This window comes from Strigops habroptila, chromosome 4 (assembly GCF_004027225.2).
Source record: "Strigops habroptila isolate Jane chromosome 4, bStrHab1.2.pri, whole genome shotgun sequence".
In the NCBI taxonomy this organism is placed as follows: domain Eukaryota; kingdom Metazoa; phylum Chordata; class Aves; order Psittaciformes; family Psittacidae; genus Strigops; species Strigops habroptila.
Genome location: NC_046358.1, coordinates 53,670,178 through 53,689,489, shown reverse-complemented (window position 1 = coordinate 53,689,489; position 19,312 = coordinate 53,670,178). Strand labels below are relative to the sequence as shown.

The 19,312-nt window shown below is 40.1% G+C and overlaps 1 protein-coding gene across 2 annotated transcripts; it reads left to right on the top strand.

The window, feature by feature from the left end:
• The first annotated feature begins 10,848 nt into the window (after positions 1–10,848).
• C4H11orf58 (chromosome 4 C11orf58 homolog) lies at positions 10,849–17,422 on the top strand. 2 transcript variants are annotated; one of them, XM_030481375.1, is made up of 5 exons: positions 10,849–11,051; positions 11,323–11,403; positions 12,722–12,782; positions 14,557–14,666; positions 15,878–17,422. In XM_030481375.1, the coding sequence occupies exons 1-5, from the start codon at positions 10,992–10,994 to the stop codon at positions 16,085–16,087; spliced, it is 522 nt and encodes a 173-aa protein (XP_030337235.1). In that variant the 5' UTR covers positions 10,849–10,991; the 3' UTR covers positions 16,088–17,422. The 2 variants fall into 2 exon arrangements, with proteins under 2 accessions (XP_030337235.1, XP_030337234.1); XM_030481374.1 differs by having other exon boundaries at positions 10,913–11,051; positions 14,557–14,669.
• The last annotated feature ends 1,890 nt before the right edge of the window (positions 17,423–19,312 follow it).

Here is a 19,312-nt window from a genome sequence, read left to right as displayed (position 1 = left end):
CGAGAAAGAAATGGTAGAAGATTAAGCTGTGATATTCACATTTCAGGTTGATTGCCAAACCACACGTTCTATTGCTCTCAGACCAGGATAAACCAACCATTAACTAATCAAAAGAATCATTATCCATGAAAGCTATGATGGCATTTTAACAGTTCTTAATCTATTAATAAGAAAGAACAATTTACAAAATATATTCCCTCTTCTGTTTATATTCATAGGGCCATTCTTAGCAGAAATTATATGCAGGCTTCCGTGGTGTAGAAATCCTATGAAAGCCATGAAAATTCACTAAGCTTCCTTATGTACTGTGCCAAGATATTCAGCAGGAACTTTGGTCTTTGCCAAGAAACACGTGTGCCTCAGATACAGAAGCTCTGCATGTACCGGTATTTCAACATTCCTGGAGAGAAATGTGACCCCTTGATGCATACACTGGTTTGCTGGCATGCTTGCATTCCTCCCCATCTGTCAGAGTGGCATTCTGCCTTCTCACAAGGTGGGATGCCAGTTTTGGAGCACAGGTGCCAACCAAATATAGGTTCAGACTAATACTCTGCAAAATGTGGCAAATGACATTTCACCTGCAAGAAGATCGTCCTACCTCTGACCCATGCCAAATTAGGACTGCATGCTTCATTAGCAAAGGGGGTCATCAGTTGAAAATCAGAGGCAGCACCAGAAATGCTGGTTTTCTGTGTAATGTCTCCTACCTGAGAGTCTTCAGCACTGAGGTTTCATTTACAATACGCCAAATTTTCCTAACATTGTGGACATACAGCCTTTTTGAGAAAGCTGCAACAGACCATGGACAGAGATCTGTTGAATTCATCCTCCCAGCCTCATTTCTGACAAATTCCAAGATACTTAAAAGGGGGAAAAAATCCAGTGAGGGAAAGGCATAAGTAAAGATTTGTGTTACTTCTAAGGGGGTCTGCTAACACCACAAAGAAAACTACCTTATTACAACTGTCAAAAAACCTAAACCAAAACCACTTGTTGACAACCACCATATAATTCTAAAATTCTTAGATAATAAAATATTTTATTGTAAAAATTGATATATGATATAGAAAGCTTTTAGTTTGAGAATTTATGTACACGTGAAAGCACACTAGTCATGAACAACCATTCTACAAAAACCATTCAACATACAATGACAACACTGGATAATATTAAACGGTGTTTTAATATCGTCAGAATAAAGTATATTTTCAACCTTTTCATTAGTGAAAATATTCCACACTATATTAATCTAACAAAAAAAGTTAAATATTCAGTTGATCAATAAACAGAATAACCACAAAGTAATGTTGGTTTTGGTTCCAAATTAGCATAGCCTACTTTATTTATAAATATACAAACCAAAAATGAAGCATCATTAGTCTAAAAAAATTATCTGCTTTCAGGAAACAATTCACTATCCCTTCTTTGGTAATTTACTATGATTTCTGTAATTAATTTATCTCAGGATGCACCTGATGTATCATCAGCTTTAGGTGATTTTGTTAAACTGACAATCCAAAAATGAGCCATATTATGCATAATTCTGCATTACTTAGGCTATTCAGAAGGCATGCCACTGCCATTCCCAAATGACAAACTCAAAGCTATTAATTCTTAATAGCACAAAATTAGAACTCAATACATTGAATTCTATAATTATAATTCAATATATTAAGATGCAGGGTCCTGCATCTGAGATGGAATAATCCCATGCAACAATACAGGCTGGGGGCCAGCTGGCTAGAAAGCCTGTTTGCAAGAAAAAAATGGAGGTCCCTGTGGACAACAAGCTGATCACGAGCCAGCAGTGTGCCCTGGCAGCAAAGGTGGCCAACAGCATCCAGGGCTGTTTTAACAGGAGCATTGCTGGCGGATTGAGGGACCTGATAATTTCCCTCTTTCTGGCACTTGTGAGACTGCATCAGGAGCAATGCCTCCAGCTCTGGTCTTCCCAGTACAGGACACATACTGAAATAGTGGAGCAAGTCCGGTGGAGACACCAAGGCAACTAGGAGGCTGCAGCACGATACACAAGTTGAGAGCTGGGTTTGCACAGCCTGGGGAACAGCCGGTGACAATGAGAGCTTACTGCTGCCTGCAACTGCCTAATGAAGAGGGTGCAGGGAAGATGGAACAAGGTCGCTCGCAGAGGTGTGCAGTGACATGATGAGAGGCAATGGACACAAGCTGAAATATGGGAAATTCCAATTCAGTATAAAGAAAAAAAATTACCTTGAGGGTGGTCAATCACTGGGCCAGGTTGTCAAGAAACACCGTGGCATCACCATCCTTGGAGGTATTCCCACTTGACTGGAGATGGCCCTGTGCAACCTGCTCTAATTGGACCTGCATCGAGCAAGAGGTAGGACTAGATAAGCCCTGGCGGTCCTTTCCAATCCACATAATTCTACGTTTCTATGATATACGTGATTGGATTTTGTATGATACACATACCTGTTTTATACAATGCCATATACAGGAATATTTATGAGTATCTCACGCTGAACTTTACAGACAGTATAGAGCCTTACATTTGCTTTTCTCAGATTTTCATTTCAACAAAAGCTTCAGTCTTTTGTACAGAACTTGCTTCTAGTAAATTAACAGCATCATATACAGCATGAATACTAAGCCTTCCCATTTCAAATTCTAAATGATTGAGAAATAATGCATTAATTATAATAGAAGAATAGAAAAGGGCACCTATTATGCCTCCAGAAAAACAAAACAAAATAAAACAAAACAAAACCAGGAAGGTGGCATAAAGTCAGTAGAACAGCATATTTTTCTTATTGGCACACTGTGCCTGTATGTCCTAATGTAAATGATGCTGTCCTGCCTCTAGGCAGGATACCACAATTCCATGACAGCCTCAGACTTACCATAAATATCACAATATTAAGAGAACATGATCTTTCCTCACTAGGTTAATTTATTTAAAATTTATTATTTCAGACTATTAGAAATATTCTGACGCTTGGGCTACAAATTTCTATGCTTGAAGTCAAAATGTACATAAATTGCTGCACTACTGCACCTGCAACTTAAGGTCACTTATATGAGAATACCAAAATGGTAAAGTAACTTCAGTATAGGCAGAATGCATCCTAGGTTCTCGGCAAAGTTGCCAGATAGTTTATAGTTTATTAAACAGTGTACAGCTTGAAAAGATCACTACATTAATTTTAAAGACCTTATGTAAGAAAGAAAATGTTGGTGTTAAAAGGTAAAAGCGGGTAATGAATTTCCCTTTTATTTTTGTGTTTATTACAGTCAGTCAAAGCCAATAGGCTGAGACGGACACACAATTAATAATCCATAAGCCCACTACATGGACAAAGCAAATATGTATTTGTATGTCCTTTTGTACGTAAAGGTCTTCCAGTAGTTAAAATAAGCAAATATCAGCACTGCCAAGGAGACATGCTGCCTGTGTTTTAAGAAACGCAAGTCACCAGAACACATGTAAGCTGGCTGCTGGACCTGACTAATCTTCCTATAGGCTCCTGTAAATAAGAAGGGTAATGAATGATCACATATTTGGAACATATATTGTCAGGACACAAATGTATTAAAATGCTTTTGCAGGAGGAAAAATATCTTTCTGATGCAGTGGCAGCAGACAGTATTGTGATGTAGCTCTATCATGGAGATGCAGATATTTTCAGAAAAGAAAAATCTTCAGCAGTCTTCAAAGTTTATTTGGACATTGGATGCACATGAAAAGTCTATGTTCTCCACTGACAACGAAAGTTAAGCAGAAACACTTTTTTTCAAAAAGGCCTCTGACTTGGGAGCTATGCAGATACACCAAAGTTTTAACACAGCCAGTTTTTTCAAACCTTTAAAATCTTTCTCAAAGCAATTTGAATCAAGTGAAAACCAGCAGTATAAAGACACCTGGTGTCATTTTTTACTCCTTTCCACTTACCATTTCCACAAATGTTACTGAAGTCCCTATGGAGGAGTAACTACTACAATCACACAGGATTAAGAAGGAGAACACACAGAGCACTGTTTTTCCCATACCAATTACATTTCCTTCTAATTTCTCTTTGCCCATAAAGTAAAAGATCTGAAGGTGTTAGGAACAAGAATAATTATATGAAGAGGCAAATTCTGTATACAGACATCTTTCAACTGACTTCAGAGACTGGTTTTCACAGCAGTGCATGACTCAAAAAAGGACAATATTAATTCTGTTCAGAGTGTTAGTGACTGAAGTATGTTAAGGTTTGTCCATGCCATTTTCAAATTACCCAACAACTTCAATTCCATAAGAGAAGTAGATGTTAGATCCCCTTTTCCTGAAAGTATTCTGCTTTACCTCAGATGAATGAAACAGAAGATATACCAAAGGAAGTAACTACTGAGTTTTCACTCTAAACAAACACAATTCATTTTGATAATACTGAAGATTTTGTCTCATCATTCAGACTCACAGTAGAATAATTGCATTTGGCAGATACTTTCTGTGAAATGTCTTTATTGGTGCTTTTATGTGTTAGCAAGCACAAAAGAAAAAGAAGGAAAAGAAGTGAGATATAAAAATCTGTATCTTCATTGCAATAAAAATGATTTTTACTCAGGTACAATATTCTAGCACTGTACCATGTATGTTGGTAAATAAAGAGGCCTAGTCAGTCTGATATGATATAAAATCTTAGGGGAAGCAAAGCGCTATATTTCCTTATTTTGCTGTAGCTGGTTCTTCATATCAGCTCCAAGAAAGAGATATATGGTTGGCTGGCTGTGACTGATACACTTGTATAAAAACTACCTGGGTCCTGTCTCCACTAGGGCTGTACCTAGAGAAAGGTGTCCTAACATACCTTTTATGATGTTAAAAAATGGGGATTTTTAAAATTTTTGTATTGAGGACAAAGCCTAATATATGCAGTGGTACTGGCCGCTTGCATAGTGCTAGTTCAAGGACATCATTTCTCCATTCTTTGTTTTCTTCATTCATTAAACTGGGGCAACAATTCTTTTTCCTGTGGTACTGAATAATGGCCTGTTCTGCTAGCCCAGAAATAAAAGTAAGTGAAGATAGTCTTTGTATTGATGTGCTGCCTGTCTTGTTTATGATAGAAACTCTTTTGGTTTTAGAAGGAAAGTGTTCTAAGAAAAGCTTTTATAACAGGTTCAGAAATATAAAAGCCATTTCAGGGTGAGGACATCTCTATCCTTTATTTTGTTAGTCCTTGAAAGGGCTTTTTAAATGCTAACACCTATGACTGCCTTTCCTCAACTGATGCTCCCTTCTCAGCAATCCTTCTGTTGACATCTCTTTCTTTGCTCTTAGCTTGTCTCTCCTTTTTCCCAACCCCTTAAAACAAAACTTAGCAAGAACTTGGAACTGAACTTCTGGCAGACATCAAGCCACTAAAACACACCAAGTAAGTGTGTTGTGTAAGTCGGATTTCAATAAAAAAAATTTCTTTCCCCACCTGCAGTGATATACAGAATATTTTCCACTCTTCTCTGGGGCAACATCTATATATTGCAGTGACAACTACTAAACTAATCTGGTCAGAAAACAGGAAGCATTGTCAGCTTAAAATATGCTGGAAGAGATTAAACAGTTTTGAAATGCTAGGGTAATATCCTGTTTCTATTTTAAAGAAATAAAGATTTCTGCCTAAAACAGAATGAATTTAAACTATGCACATAAAGTAGGTGCATGTGTACATACGTACTTTTTTTATTTCAAGCCAAAAAAACTTGGTAGTTTCCTTGTTAAGCTTTCCTGCAGATACTGGCAGCATTCCCTGTCTCACAGCAATAGCTACTTTGAGTATCATAAGTTCATTAGTAACAATTAAAAATTCTACAGCACTTGAGAAGAGGTTGATCCTATTTTATATGCCAGTGTCAGTTAGCATATTATAAATTACAGTAGTCCAATTACACTATAGCAAGTATTTAGCACTTATACATTGCTTTGAACACACACTGTGCAACTCAATTAATTCTTAACACTGGCATGTAGAAATATCGTCCTAATTTCAGGGATAAAAAAGAAAGGCGAGATAATTTGCCACAGGCTACTTAGTCTTGGGCGAAGCCAGGACTGTAAGAGGGGAAGAGTAAACTCTGAATCCATGGCTTCCAAGCCAGAACTGTCCAATGTCTTGGTCACCACGTGATAGGTTTATTACTGCAGCAGTTGGTCACTGCGCAGCAAAGACATACTCGTCACATTGCACAATGAAAAAAATCTTTTGGCTGTCAGAACTAGTTCTACTTTAATCTACCCTACCTCTACACAGAGAGCTAAACAAACAAAACAAAACAAAACAAAACAAAACAAAAAAAAAAAAAAAAGAAGATTCTACATCAGGTTCTTCAAACACAAAACTGCTTCTGCAAGATTTAGTTAAGCCTCAGCTTTCCCATACGTAGCTTTCCTAAGCTGTTGTCTGCCTGAAAGTTTTTATAATACAGATTCCTGAGGATAAAAAAAAATGGGAAAATCTTCATCAAGTTTTTCTGGTATTTCTTGTTATAGAGCTGGTGTTCACCTCCCTTCAACCCCAATGGTGGTTCCCATCCACAGACCGGAGCTCACTACAGAAACAGAAATGTACAGAAAAGTCTAATGTACAGAAAAGTCTAATGTACAGAAAAGTCTAATGTACAGAAAAGTATACACATAGTTGTACATGACAGTGAATAACTGTTACCTTGTTTGTCATTTCACCTCATCTCACTCTCACCTTGCTGTCTATTTTTGTTAATTTCTACCAACAAACCTCAACATTCCTCCCTATTGTGCTTTAGCTATACTGATAGACAGTAATATAGTTGAGGTCTTATTTCTGCACTGTAGCCAGTTTCAGCTTCCTGAAAAAATCTCACTTGTGAATTGAATGTTAATTTCAGGATAGTCTCTTCAGAGGGACTATGTCAAAGAAATGTGGAAAATTCACACAAATATTGCCCAGGATCCGTATGTATAATTTTTTTTTATGTTCTAAAACAGTGTCACAGATTGGAGAAGACAAGGTTCCTTCTCAGAAACCCAATCTGTCTTGTTCTCCTGTGAATCATTATATTTCTCAGTTGTTCAAAAGAATACAGCAAATATAACACTGAATCCTAGCTTGACAAGATTTTCAGAACTCCTTTCTTATAATTTACTAGAGTTACTGGAATTATATAAAGCTCATGAGTCACACATCCTCGGAATTATCTGTAATATAAAGATATCTATAATAAAGATAAGTGAAACCTTTACATAACCAGTCTGCTACTGAGAGAATCCACATTTTTGTTAGCAGTTGGACCCCTCCATTTTTAAGTTAACCCATGAGTAGATGGATGTCATTTAATGCAAGGGATATATTCGTTTATCAAGGTACCTCTTTTCTGCAAAACCAGAGCATTTTTATCTCAAATGAACACTGGGGGGGGGGGGGGGGGGGGGGGGGGGAATAAAAAAACTCTTACTAAAATATCATCAGCATATCATTATTCAAAATGTAAACAAAACCAAAATTACCAAACCACATAAACATTAGCACATTTTAGTTGTCCTGAAAACAACTTGAGCTTAGCAGTAAACCACAACTATAGACCCAATTCTAATAGCTGATTTAGAGTTCAATTGTCTCATTTGCTTGCACTTTTTTTCTTTTTTCCAAAGGCAAACCTTCTTAATTTGTCCCATAAGGGAACTTTGTGTAGCCATGAAGCTAAAATTTCACACTTGTTTTTATCAAGGAACAGGTCTTTAGGCATAACACTACAGAAACTGTAATAAAAGCTTAACTTAAAAAAAAAAAAAGGGTACAATTTTACTGGTATTAGATTACTACAATTTCTATTAAGTCAACAGACTAAAAATGCTCCTAGACACTACTCAAAAAAAAAAAATATTGGTTTTAATTTGTATTACTTTTACAGGTTTTGCATTTTTACTCCCCTTCGGTTAGAAATAACTTTTTAAATACCGAAATATAAATTAATCTACTATTACAGTCATTATATAATATTCTATATGTTTAAATACATTAAAATGAGGTTTGAAGTTTTAAATATGCCATTCTCTCATATTAATGCTCCCATCTGCTCTTCATCATTGCCAAACAATAACTACAGAAGTTGTAGAAAGCAGGTGTAACAGCTGTGCCTTTCTATTTGATTTTGCACACTCAAGCAGTGCTATATATGTGAACGTGAATTTAAACATCACTGTCCTAGTGCTGTTTTGTACAAATAATAACAAAAAAAAAAAATAATGATAGTCTACATATATCTTTAACTCTGAATCTACCTACCCAGGACACCTCTAGATTATTAGATCGGCTGAACTTCTGTGCTCCATCTTCCAGAATATTTTCTTAATCAACTCTTCTTTCACTGTATTTCAGCCCTACAGAAGAACAATGGGCGACATCTGAAAAACAAGACTCAGGGAACCTCTTAAAAAAGTATCAAAGTGACTGAAGAGCTTAATTGCCATATGCACAAAAAACATTGTAATGACACATTTTTAGCTCTGTAAGGAGGAAATATAGCTAGGATCAGTTCATTCGTCAAGCACAAAGATTCCTCTCATATAGACAGAGCAGAAGCCTAACTTTAGAAGTCCTACAGGAACCTTCCATTTGCTATAGGGGGAGCATAGGAAAACTACATTCAGAAAACTGAAGGTAGCCACTGCAGGGTCTTCCCCAGACTGCCTGAAAGATGAACTCAGCTCTGACCAGCAGCCAGATCACGTTGGCAAAAACTGAGTTAAAGCAACCACATCTACCACCATCACCCACCCCAAGAGTGGGCTCTTCTTCAGCATAAAGAGAAGTTACTTGCAAGGAACTGAACACCATTTCTTTATGAGGTGTGTTGGCGTCTTTACACTGTGTGTAGACCTATGTGTTATGGGACCTATTTGCTATGTTTTCAATGATCTGTTTGCCCCTAATCACTCTCTGCAGAGTGTGGTCCTCTTGTCTTTGCAAATGGCAGCAGCAGGAACAGCCTACCTCATCCTTCTTTCCCTCTAACTCTCAAAATCAAAAAAAATTCAAAAATTTCCTTGAAGGAATGCAGAGCTAGACAGGTGGGTGGATAAACTTCCTGGCTCAAATCCAAAATGTTTAATAGTTGTAGTTACAAAAACAATAAAAATAAGAATAAAACCTTGTGGTTATAATAATATAACACAAACAAACCAAAAAAAAAAAAAAAACAAAAACAAAAAAAAAAAACAAAAAAAAACCCCAAAAAAACCCAACACAACAACAAAACCCCAAAACCAAAAAAAAAAACAAAAACAAACAAACAAACAAAAAACCAACGACTAGATGCAAAGAAATGCGCCTTAGATCGTTGCTACTTAAAAGAAAGCTCTTTCAAGCTAACTATTGAGAAGAACTGAAAATTCGGGGCATATTCTGACTACCTATACTGTATGTGCAAAGCATACCAGAAGATTGAGGGAACAAGCACACATAATTTATGGGTACTGCTGGGGATGAGAAGTCGATGGCTGAAGCGACTGCCTTTATGCACACAGACAACATGAACATACTGATTGACAACTACACAAAAAAGATCTTATTAAGACACTAACTTTAGCTCTTAGCCTAAACAAGAAAATTGCAATAATTTGTTTTAAATCAGTTGTTAAGGAGGTTTCAGTGAGACTACATACACTTACATGTGCTTATACGTGTTTTCATCTCGAGTAGTTTACCTTGTGTTAATTTGGAAAATCTTTAAGCAACCAACTTTAAACTAGCCAGGTTTAAGCTGCAACATGAATTGGCACACACTGTTTGCACGTTTCAGCATGTGCACCTTCACCTCCTTGCATTAGGACAGCTACAACTTTGTCATGGGGGAAAAGTCACTGTGTAACTGAGGAAAGAAAACAGAAGGGGCTTTTCCTCACATGAAGGTCAGAAGACCTAAAGATGTGACTGCATACATCTTCCAATCCAACAAACTGAGGCAAAAACTCCAGAGTATTAACGTTCAGTTGCAAACAGCTCAAATTTAAGTTAATTCTGAAGCAGAGGTATGTGAGAAAATACTAACTTGGGGACAGTAAGTGAATTTCTGCTGTGTATACGGCATACATGTGGAGATGGGACCCCAGAAACGACAGTGTTAGTGAAAGACCACAGCAACTAAAGGGTTAAGTGGAAACATTTGGGGCTCCAGACACAGGATTCCGCACAGGTCATCAGCTGCCGCTCTCCACGCGAGGTGGCAGTGTTGGTCGGCGGGAGGGGAGCCCTTTACTCGGGTGTGGTGGTGAGATTCCGGGTGAGGCTAGAGCTGACGGGACACAGACGGTCACATGAAGGACACTGGGAGAGGCGCCCTGACGTGTGGAAAACGGCGGGAAGCTCGCGGTGTCCTCGCGAACACGACCATTACCTGAGGCGCGAGCGCGGGGGGGGTGCACTACCGCCGCCTTCAGGTGACTGTAACCCAACCCGAGGCGCCGGCAGCAGCACACGCAGGCGAGGACAGCCGCTGCCTCCACAACGGCCAGAGCTCGCCGTCCCTCACCAGGGATTACCTCAGGTTTCAAGCCAGCAGCCTCCCGGCCGCGCTCACAGGACGGCAGAAGCACAGCCCCGGGGGCGGGAGCCCCTTTTACTCCCCTCATTCCCCCAGCGGCATTTCACGCCTGCGGGGCACCTGCCCCGCGCCTGACGCCACACCTAGGCGAAAACTCGGTGACCGCCTACAACTGCGCAGGCAACGCCTCTCCTTCCCTCCCTCAGCCGCCCGCGCGCAGCTGCCCAGCCAGCACGTCCCTGCAGAGCGGAGACAGGGACGGCCCCCGCCACCGCGGAGGCCTGTGGGACGGGTAGTCCCCGCCTGCCTTCGCCGTGACGGCACGGGCCTGGCGAGAACTACCGGTCCCAGCGCGCCCTGCGGCCGACCTGGGGCTGTGACCCGCCTCTGGCTGAGGGAGCGGCTCCGGCAGGAAGGCGGCAGAGGGGCCCGGTCACCCAGCCGCAGCGATGAGCTCGGCCAGGGAGTCCCAGGGCCACCACGGCCGCAAGCGAGCAGCCTCCCCTGATGTAAATAAGGGCGGCGGGAGGGGGGCGGAGGAGGAGGCCGGGAGGGAGACCGTGGCGGACCCCGGTACGATGCCCGAACCCCACAGCGGGACGCAGGGAAGGCCGCGGCCTTCCCCGCCGCCCCCTTCCCCGCGCTAAAGGCCGTCAGGGGGACGGCGGCGCTGGAGGCGTGACGGGGGAGCCGGAGGCGGGGGGTGAGGGGCCGCCCGGGGCCGCCGGGCCCACTGCGGCGGAGGGGGCGGGCGGGCGCAGTCAGCGTGTGCTCCCGCAGGGCTCCAGCAGCTGGGAGGCGGCGGACCTTGGTAACGAGGAGCGGAAGCAGAAGTTCCTGCGGCTCATGGGTGCTGGGAAGGTGAGGACGCTCTGCTGCCCCCCGCGAGCACACGGGAACCCGAGTGGGAGGAGGTTCCACACACCCCCCAGCGGCTCCGTGGGGTTTTATATTTGCGATGCAACGAAACCTCCCTAGGAGGCTTGCTGCAGGCCGCAGTGCTCTCAGAAGAAAAAGAGAACACTCAAAGGCAATTCTGCTTTGGGACTCTCCTTTAAGGAGGATTTGGGTTTCACAGCCGCAGCTGTCTTATGTCAGCAGTGGTGTAACGCGAAATATAGGTCTTAAATGGTCTACCGTCTGCCCTGCAGCTTCCTCCCACCTCATTATCCTTTCAGACCAGCTAATAAAATTATTTGATAACACTTCCGAGAGAGTGCTTGTTGTAAATCAACACCTGTACACTAGGTCTGTAAAATTCTCTTTTATTTGGGGGGGGGGGGGGGGGGGGGGGGAAAGGTTGCAGAGAGACTAAAGCAGTAAAATAGCAAACCTAATTAAATCACCCAGGAAATATTTTAAAGATAAAATTCTCTAAAACTGTATTTCTGCTATGCTTTTTGCAAAAAATGCTGCAAACTAGTAAAATAGAATTGTGCTTTTTCCGTCTAAAAAAATGTCATTTTAGTATTGCAATTCTACATACCTACAAGAAATATAATTTCACTTGTAGTAGCTTTTTTTGCTTGAATAGAGTATTTTTGTAAGCAGAAATATTTTATTGTATTAAAGAGGTGAAAGTTATACTTCCTAGTGGACAGGAATATAATGCCCTATTAAAGCATCCAACTACCACTAATCTTAACAATCTCTGCTTGGATACTTAACACTGCTTGCTATGTAATGCCAGTTCTTGCCTATAGGGACACATTTGCTAATGAACAACTACTGAGCCAATTAATTAATGAGCACTGTAAAGATCTTACTTGATATTGTGACCAGTCTAAAAGTGGGATCATTGTAAGCTGCACTGACTGGAGTATTGCATAGTGCCAGAGAAAGAGAGGTCAGAACCTAAACTCACACATGTCCAGCATTGTGTAGTGTAGTTTTCATATCAGTAGCAAGAAACAGAATGAAATAATTTTAGAAATAGAAAAGTACCAGCTTTGGGGTGTGGGAAGAGTAAGAAGTATTTAGTCATTGGGGTTTCTTTTTCAGAAAATTTGAAGGTGAAACAAGTTCATCAAGAGGCAGCAGTTGTTAGCTAGTGAAACTCACAGTTCTACAGTTGGTTGTCAAGGTTTGACAGCAAACCTTTTCCATTCAAGATTTCCAGAATGTTGGCAGAGCTGTCAGTGCACCCTAAAGTTCCAAAACAAACTGCCTTTTCTTTTAGAAAGAACATACTGGCCGCCTTGTTATCGGAGACCACAGATCAACTTCTCACTTCAGGACAGGTCAGTTTATCCAACAGCTGATACAAAGTTGGAAATCTAACCCTTATTTAGGAGCATCTCAGTACTTTGAGCTTCATAGATACTGCAGGGAGGGATTTCAGATTTTGTGGCTGAAGTTGAAGACAGTTCAGGCTATGGATTTGTAGAAGTTCCTAATTTCTCTTGTTAGATTACTGACAAACAGTTTATCTAACTGTGCTTTCTTGTCGTCTGAAGTGCAGGTTCAGCAAAGTATTTGATGATCAATTAAACTTGTGTGCAAGTGCCCTGGAAATCAGCCTGTAGGTCCTCAGTCTTACTTTGCTGTCAAAATAAGAAAGTAAAGTTTTATTGCTATTTGTACCTAGCAGTATTATACTTCTTCCTTGTCAGGAGTGGATATCGACACCTCTTAAATTGTTGAGCATGGAAAAGAACAGGGTTGATTTCTGCCTCCCACCTGATTACCTATTAAATAGAAAGTTCTCTGCCTTAAAGCAGTGACGTAGAAGCTGGAAAGATCTGCAAGGTCATCTTGGCCGTCAGCAGTAATTTGATGTCATGTAATGTATGACCATGATAACTTCTTATCATGCTTGTTTAGGTAGTAAGTCAGAATACATTGAAACCAGGCTGAGCTTGACTGTTGTGAGAGAACCTTTGATAAAGCTGTGTAGAATAGCTAGAGTTCCAGAAAGCTCCTTTCCCTGATACACTCCACTAGTAATTTTTCAGTTGATGAAAAATTATCTATGGGCCAAAACACCAAAAGAAGCCTGGGGATTTGTTCCAGGTTCTGCTCTTTGCCTGCAGAGTGACTGAGAATCACTTCCTTATACCTGAATTTCCTAGAAGGGAGATGATGTTTGCCCTAGGGAGCCATAAGGAATCACTAGTGCTTTGTCATTAGCAAAAAGTTAAGATGGTGTTTTTTCACAAAAAATCAGAATAGCTATCTTCTTAACACTTCCTTTTCCAACATACAGTTATTTTCCTTTTATAATAACATACAGCTCTAACTTCCAAATGAGGAAATATTAATTTGCAATACAAGTTTTAATTTTTTTAATTTTACAGAGATAAAAATTGAAAACTAGACTATTAGAGGCCTGTTGAGGGAGAATTAGAGATTCCTACCTTTTAAAAGAAAAGAGGTTTCTTAACTATTTTAGACTATACTTTCCCCCAGTAAAAATGATTCTTTATTTACATACTCAAGTAAGTAAAAAGGGCATGTAGAAGTAGCTCATGAGAACCAGTTTTTCTGCTAATTTCTAAAGATGGGAAAAATACAGAGATGTAGTAACCGGTCCTGGTAATTCAGGATCATAAAATAGTTTGAGATACATCTCTATATACAAGAGTGATAGTATTGTCCCAGCTTCTGTTGCTATATATTATTCATAGAATCACATGAAGTGAAGGTCAGAAACTTTTTCCTTGCTGTGACATGTTGTAGCGTTGTCAGGAAGTACAGAGAAGCCATATTGGTTACATTTACCTGGTTTAGTAGAACATAAGGCAATGGATAGCACAACTCTCTGAATGTGTCAGCTCTTAGAAACTTACAAACCCATCTTTGTATCAAAGCAGTTTGGCTTGCACACTGATGTGATTGCTTATATATATGATGGTTTGTATGCAGTAATACTCAGTCCAGTAGTTTAGTTTAAGGTGGCTAAATTTAAAACTTTTTTCACAAATATATTGATAAACTTTGAAAATGTGACTTTGTGTAATTTGATGTCTTTGTTAATTTGAACGAACCATAACCAAAGTACACTGGACAATGCAGGGGAAGAAGACAAGAAAATGAATGAAGAATTGGAGTCTCAGTACCAACAAAGCATGGACAGTACGATGTCTGGACGAAACCGCCGCCATTGTGGACTTGGTTTCAGTGAGGTAGTAAGTTGTTTATTTCCATAACGATTTGGCTTTCAGTCCACTAAGACAAGATGATACATGCTTTAAAAATCCATCACTACAACTGCTGGCAAACTGCTGCAGTTTGGATTAAAAGAGAAACTTACTGCAGGCACTTTACCCCTAATTGTGTATGTTGTGGTGGCCCAGAAATGATTGATGTTTCTTATTGTTCTGAAAAGTGATATGACATGTTTAATTCTCCATAGTAGTCAAGACTGATGAGGACAGAAGGTGACAAAGATGTTAAATCAGGGTCTTGCCAGGTAATACATAAGAAGATAGGATAACCATCTGCATTGTTGCTGAGAGCCAATTAATTGTACCTTCTTCTTGTGGTGAGGCACGTACCTCTTTGGTCCTGAAAAGGAACTGGCTATAGAGATGTCAGACAAGGGGAACGTGCTGTACAGAGTCCTCCAGTGAGCTGGTCTTGTATTTGCAAGGAAGTCCACAGCAGTGAGCAGGAAGCGTGACAAAACCCAAGAGAATCAGGTTATTTGGAACATGTCTTCATCTGCCAATTGAAAGATGCAATAATTATTTTTTTGCTACCTGTTAACACCAATTACTGCGTAAAAATATAGTTGATTTTTCCAGAGCGAGTAAAACCAGCTGTGCAGTGCTGGGAATTCTTAATATTACAACAGCCATGGAGGCTTTGCTCTTCAGGACCATGAACAAAATGCCATTTTGGGGATTGTTCTTGATAGCGGTATCATTGGATTACTTCAGCATTCCTCATGCTACAGTGTGCAAAACTTAATTTCAGGGATCAGTTGCAAATGTGAATTCTTGATGGTTAGCTGTTCGTTTCATTATGTTTCACTCCATGACAAATGTTCAGGTGTCATGTACTGCATATACCAAAGTAAAGATTTACTAAACTGATGTCACCTGAAATTTTTCAAACTCACTTAATGGTGCTTTTAGGATTTCTGATGTAATTAAATAAGAATGTGTCTGGTGAGGCCATGAGTGTCATGGTTGGTATATGATTAACCACTTTAGTGGAGTTGCTTTCTGTATAATAATTTGTATGTTAAGGACTTGTGTTTAGCAATGGAGCCCGGTTTAGTACTAAAATGAAAGGAGCCATTAAGCAAAACATTCTCACTGTGAAATCTTAAAAGCTGCAGTGGACTTGCCAGGAAATAATGGTTTATCTGTCTCATAATCTGAACTTCTAGTTTCAGGAAAGTGAAGAACAAGAAGAAGCAATTGGACACTCCTCTGAAGAGAGTTCAGAGGACTCTGAAAGTGGCTCTGAGTCGGAACAAGAGGAGTCTGCAGAAGAGCTACAAGCTGCTGAAAAACATGATGAGGCTGAGGTTCCAGAAAGCAAAAAAGAAGCAAAAAGCAACTATAAAATGATGTTTGTTAAAGCCAGTGGTTCATAACTGCAGATATAACAGCTTTGTATTCCAAGTACAGTAAGCCTTATTGTTACAGTGCAAAGTGGAGGACTGCTACAGCACAAACCTTTGTATTATGATTTTAAAAAGACCCCATTAGATGACAAAGTAGTATTTGCTTTATGTTGCCATGGATAACATTTTTATGGGCACAGTGATATTACTGGTTTTTGTAAAGCGTATGAAATACTGGATGGAGAAATAAACTCTTTTTGTTCCTGCCCAATCTCTACAATGTTATCTAAACTTTCCCTCCCCTTATTCCATACCAGATAAGGAAACTTCATGTTAGTGGTTTCTTTAGGTAGTACCCTAGTCTTGAATTTTTAACTGTTAAGATTACATGTGAATTACTGGCTGTTGCATTAGTTGTAAAATACTGGTATCAGCACCATTCTGTGATGCTTTAAACAATGATTTTGTCTATAGATGCTAGTGTTGACAGGGTTAAGAGGAGAAATCACTCACTTTTGTGGCAGTGTTAATCACTGCATCCACCTGAGGTCTTACAGTAGTTGCACAGGAGAAGATTTTTTTAGAAATGCGTAATACAACAGATGGTTCTAATTACTTCTTTGGCTTTATAAGGAGGAGGATAAGCTGTAGTTCTTTATACCTTTCAGTAGAAAAGAGTGATTTTTGAATTACTGTCTCCTGGTTATAGGACTGAGCTGTTACGAACAATAACTCGTCATGAAGAAACCAGTTTACTTTGAAAGAGAAAATATACTTGGATAATGAAAAAAATGTAGATTTTTTTTAAAATAGAGAATACAGACTTAGTACGCAAGCCCTTCTTCCTTTTATTCCTGCATCACTTGGAGGTCTGAGTGAGTCAGTTACCACAAAAAGGTTGTACCTCTCAAGTAAAGTTGATAACAGAGTCAGGAGTTCCAGCAACTCCTTCCACCAAGTATTAAGCACACCCATTCCTCTGCAAATTTATAGTTTACTGCATTCAAGTAATTAATAAAATACTATAACTTTTTAGACTTAGTTTCCTCTTAGTACATCAGACACATCAACTGGCCTTCTGTACTGGGAGAGCAGAACAGCTGATCTGTACCTCTGCCACAGCAGTGTTTCAGGAAATAGTCCGGATGCATGTGGAGAATCTTCCATGTCTGTATACAGTTTATGATGTGCAGACAACATGTGCAGGCCAGTTTGCTTATGTGAAAGCAGCAGCATGTACTATCAGTGTATAGGTTTATTGAATGTAAACACTGCAGCAGCATCAGTTACTGGGAGAGAACTTGGAATATGGAAAAATAAAAGTAATATGATTGTAAATAAAAACTGAGTGTAGATTTTGATTAATCTGGTTTACTATATTTGCATTTAATACAAATTTTTTCGAAGTAATTTTTTGAAGTAAAACTTTGAAAAGTAATTCAGTTTTAAGATCAATGTTACAGCAGTCACTAACAGTGATTTGTAGTTAATTTATATGGGTTTCTTTTTGTTTTCCCAATACTGCCAGCTTCTAATACATAGAGAGAAACTAAAGTTCCTTGTACAATTTGAAGAAAGAAACCTCACCATGACTTGTGAAAGCTGCTCTTTCTAGGAGCAGAGGCACCCTCCCCAAAAGATCAAATGATTAAGTTTCCTAGTAGACTGATTTTATTCCTATTTAGACATTCAAGCTACTCTTAAACCAGCATTTCACTGTCTAGTTCTAGGTGCAGCTGCTGCCTTTTACTGCCTTAAGTGCCATTACCAAATTAAGGCATGAGCTGCAAAATGTATATACACTGACACCTCTGCATTCTCTGTCCCTGAGCTCTCACAACCTTTCCTTCTGCAGCTGCTCAGCATCCACGGGGGTGTCTGGCCTTCCCACCAGCATGCATGCCGTGAGTCACTTTCGGGAGATGATAGAATCCATTGCTGGAGACCCTCCCTGCTGGGCTGAGGACCCTGCTGCTTTCCCACTAGCCTGCAAGGCCACAGTAAAACGTCCCCTTAGGGCTTTTCTCCATGGTGGAACCAACCTGGAAAGACCCAGGAGAAGTAGACTGACTGTTTCTGTGTAATATTTGTAAACATACTAATAACTTGCCAATTAATCTGTGGAGCCTGGCTAAGAAGCTTCTCTGTATATACTGAGAAAGGCTGATTAGTTCAGTGCAGACAGTGCAGTAAATGTTTTCATTCATGGTCAGTTTTAGCAATGTTTGGTGTAACGGTATTAGCAGCAGTGGCAGGGACAGTAGCAGAACGGTTTCAGCTCTTGTACTTAGCAGAGACAGAGAACACGGGAAAATAAACAAGGTTAGTGTCTTTGGTTGATTCTAGTCAGTTCTTCACTTTTTCAGGCTGGTATGGAAAGAGCTCCCAGACATGATAGCAGAACACATAAGCAGATATCAAATCCTGAAGAGGGCAACTGCATTTGTCTTTTCAAACAAGATTTCGCCACTGAAATTCCTCAGCTCAAAGACCAGCTTATTTCCATCTCAATAGAAAGGCAGAAGTCTGCCTGTTCTCCTACATCGTAGGAAACGTTTGATGAAAGTTAGTGTTTGTAAACCATGTTGACAATTTACCTATACAAAGGCCAGTGTAGGCACATTATCAGTGCTTGTCTTTGGAAGACAGAAACCACTTGAACAGGTCACAAGCCCCAGCATGCCTGTTCCCCTTCCATTTGCCCTGGCATAGGGAACCCCTCAAGTCAAGCACCATCACAGCCCACTGCCCACAAGGTCCTGCAGTCACAAAAGAGGATGCTTCTACGCCAGGCAAGAAGGGATTCTCAACATCGTACAGGAATTCTTCAAGGCCAAGAAAACCAGATCTATAAGTTGCCCTGTAGCTTTATGCAACTGCTTTACAGTTTACTCTCCCTTTCTTCCTGAAGAGGAGGCTGACAACTTGATTCCTGAAAGCACAATTTATAGGCCAGCTTCAAAGCTGTAGGTCCTTCTAAGGCTCTGGTTGGGGAATTCACATCAAAGGAGACGTGCACATGTTGTTCTGATGCCAGAGAGGATGGTTGGTAGAAACCTCTGTGGATTTGCTACAGTCCCCAGTACAAGGATTAAATTATGCACTGAAGCTGCCTGTGTAAACTGCAGGAGACAAAGAGAATAAGTGGCAGTGCAATATCTCATAATCAAAGCCTGGCACAGTTATTTGCATCAGCCTCTTGGAAGCTGTCAGGGGATTAAGAGCAGGGACATGTGTCGAGGTACCCCCACTGAA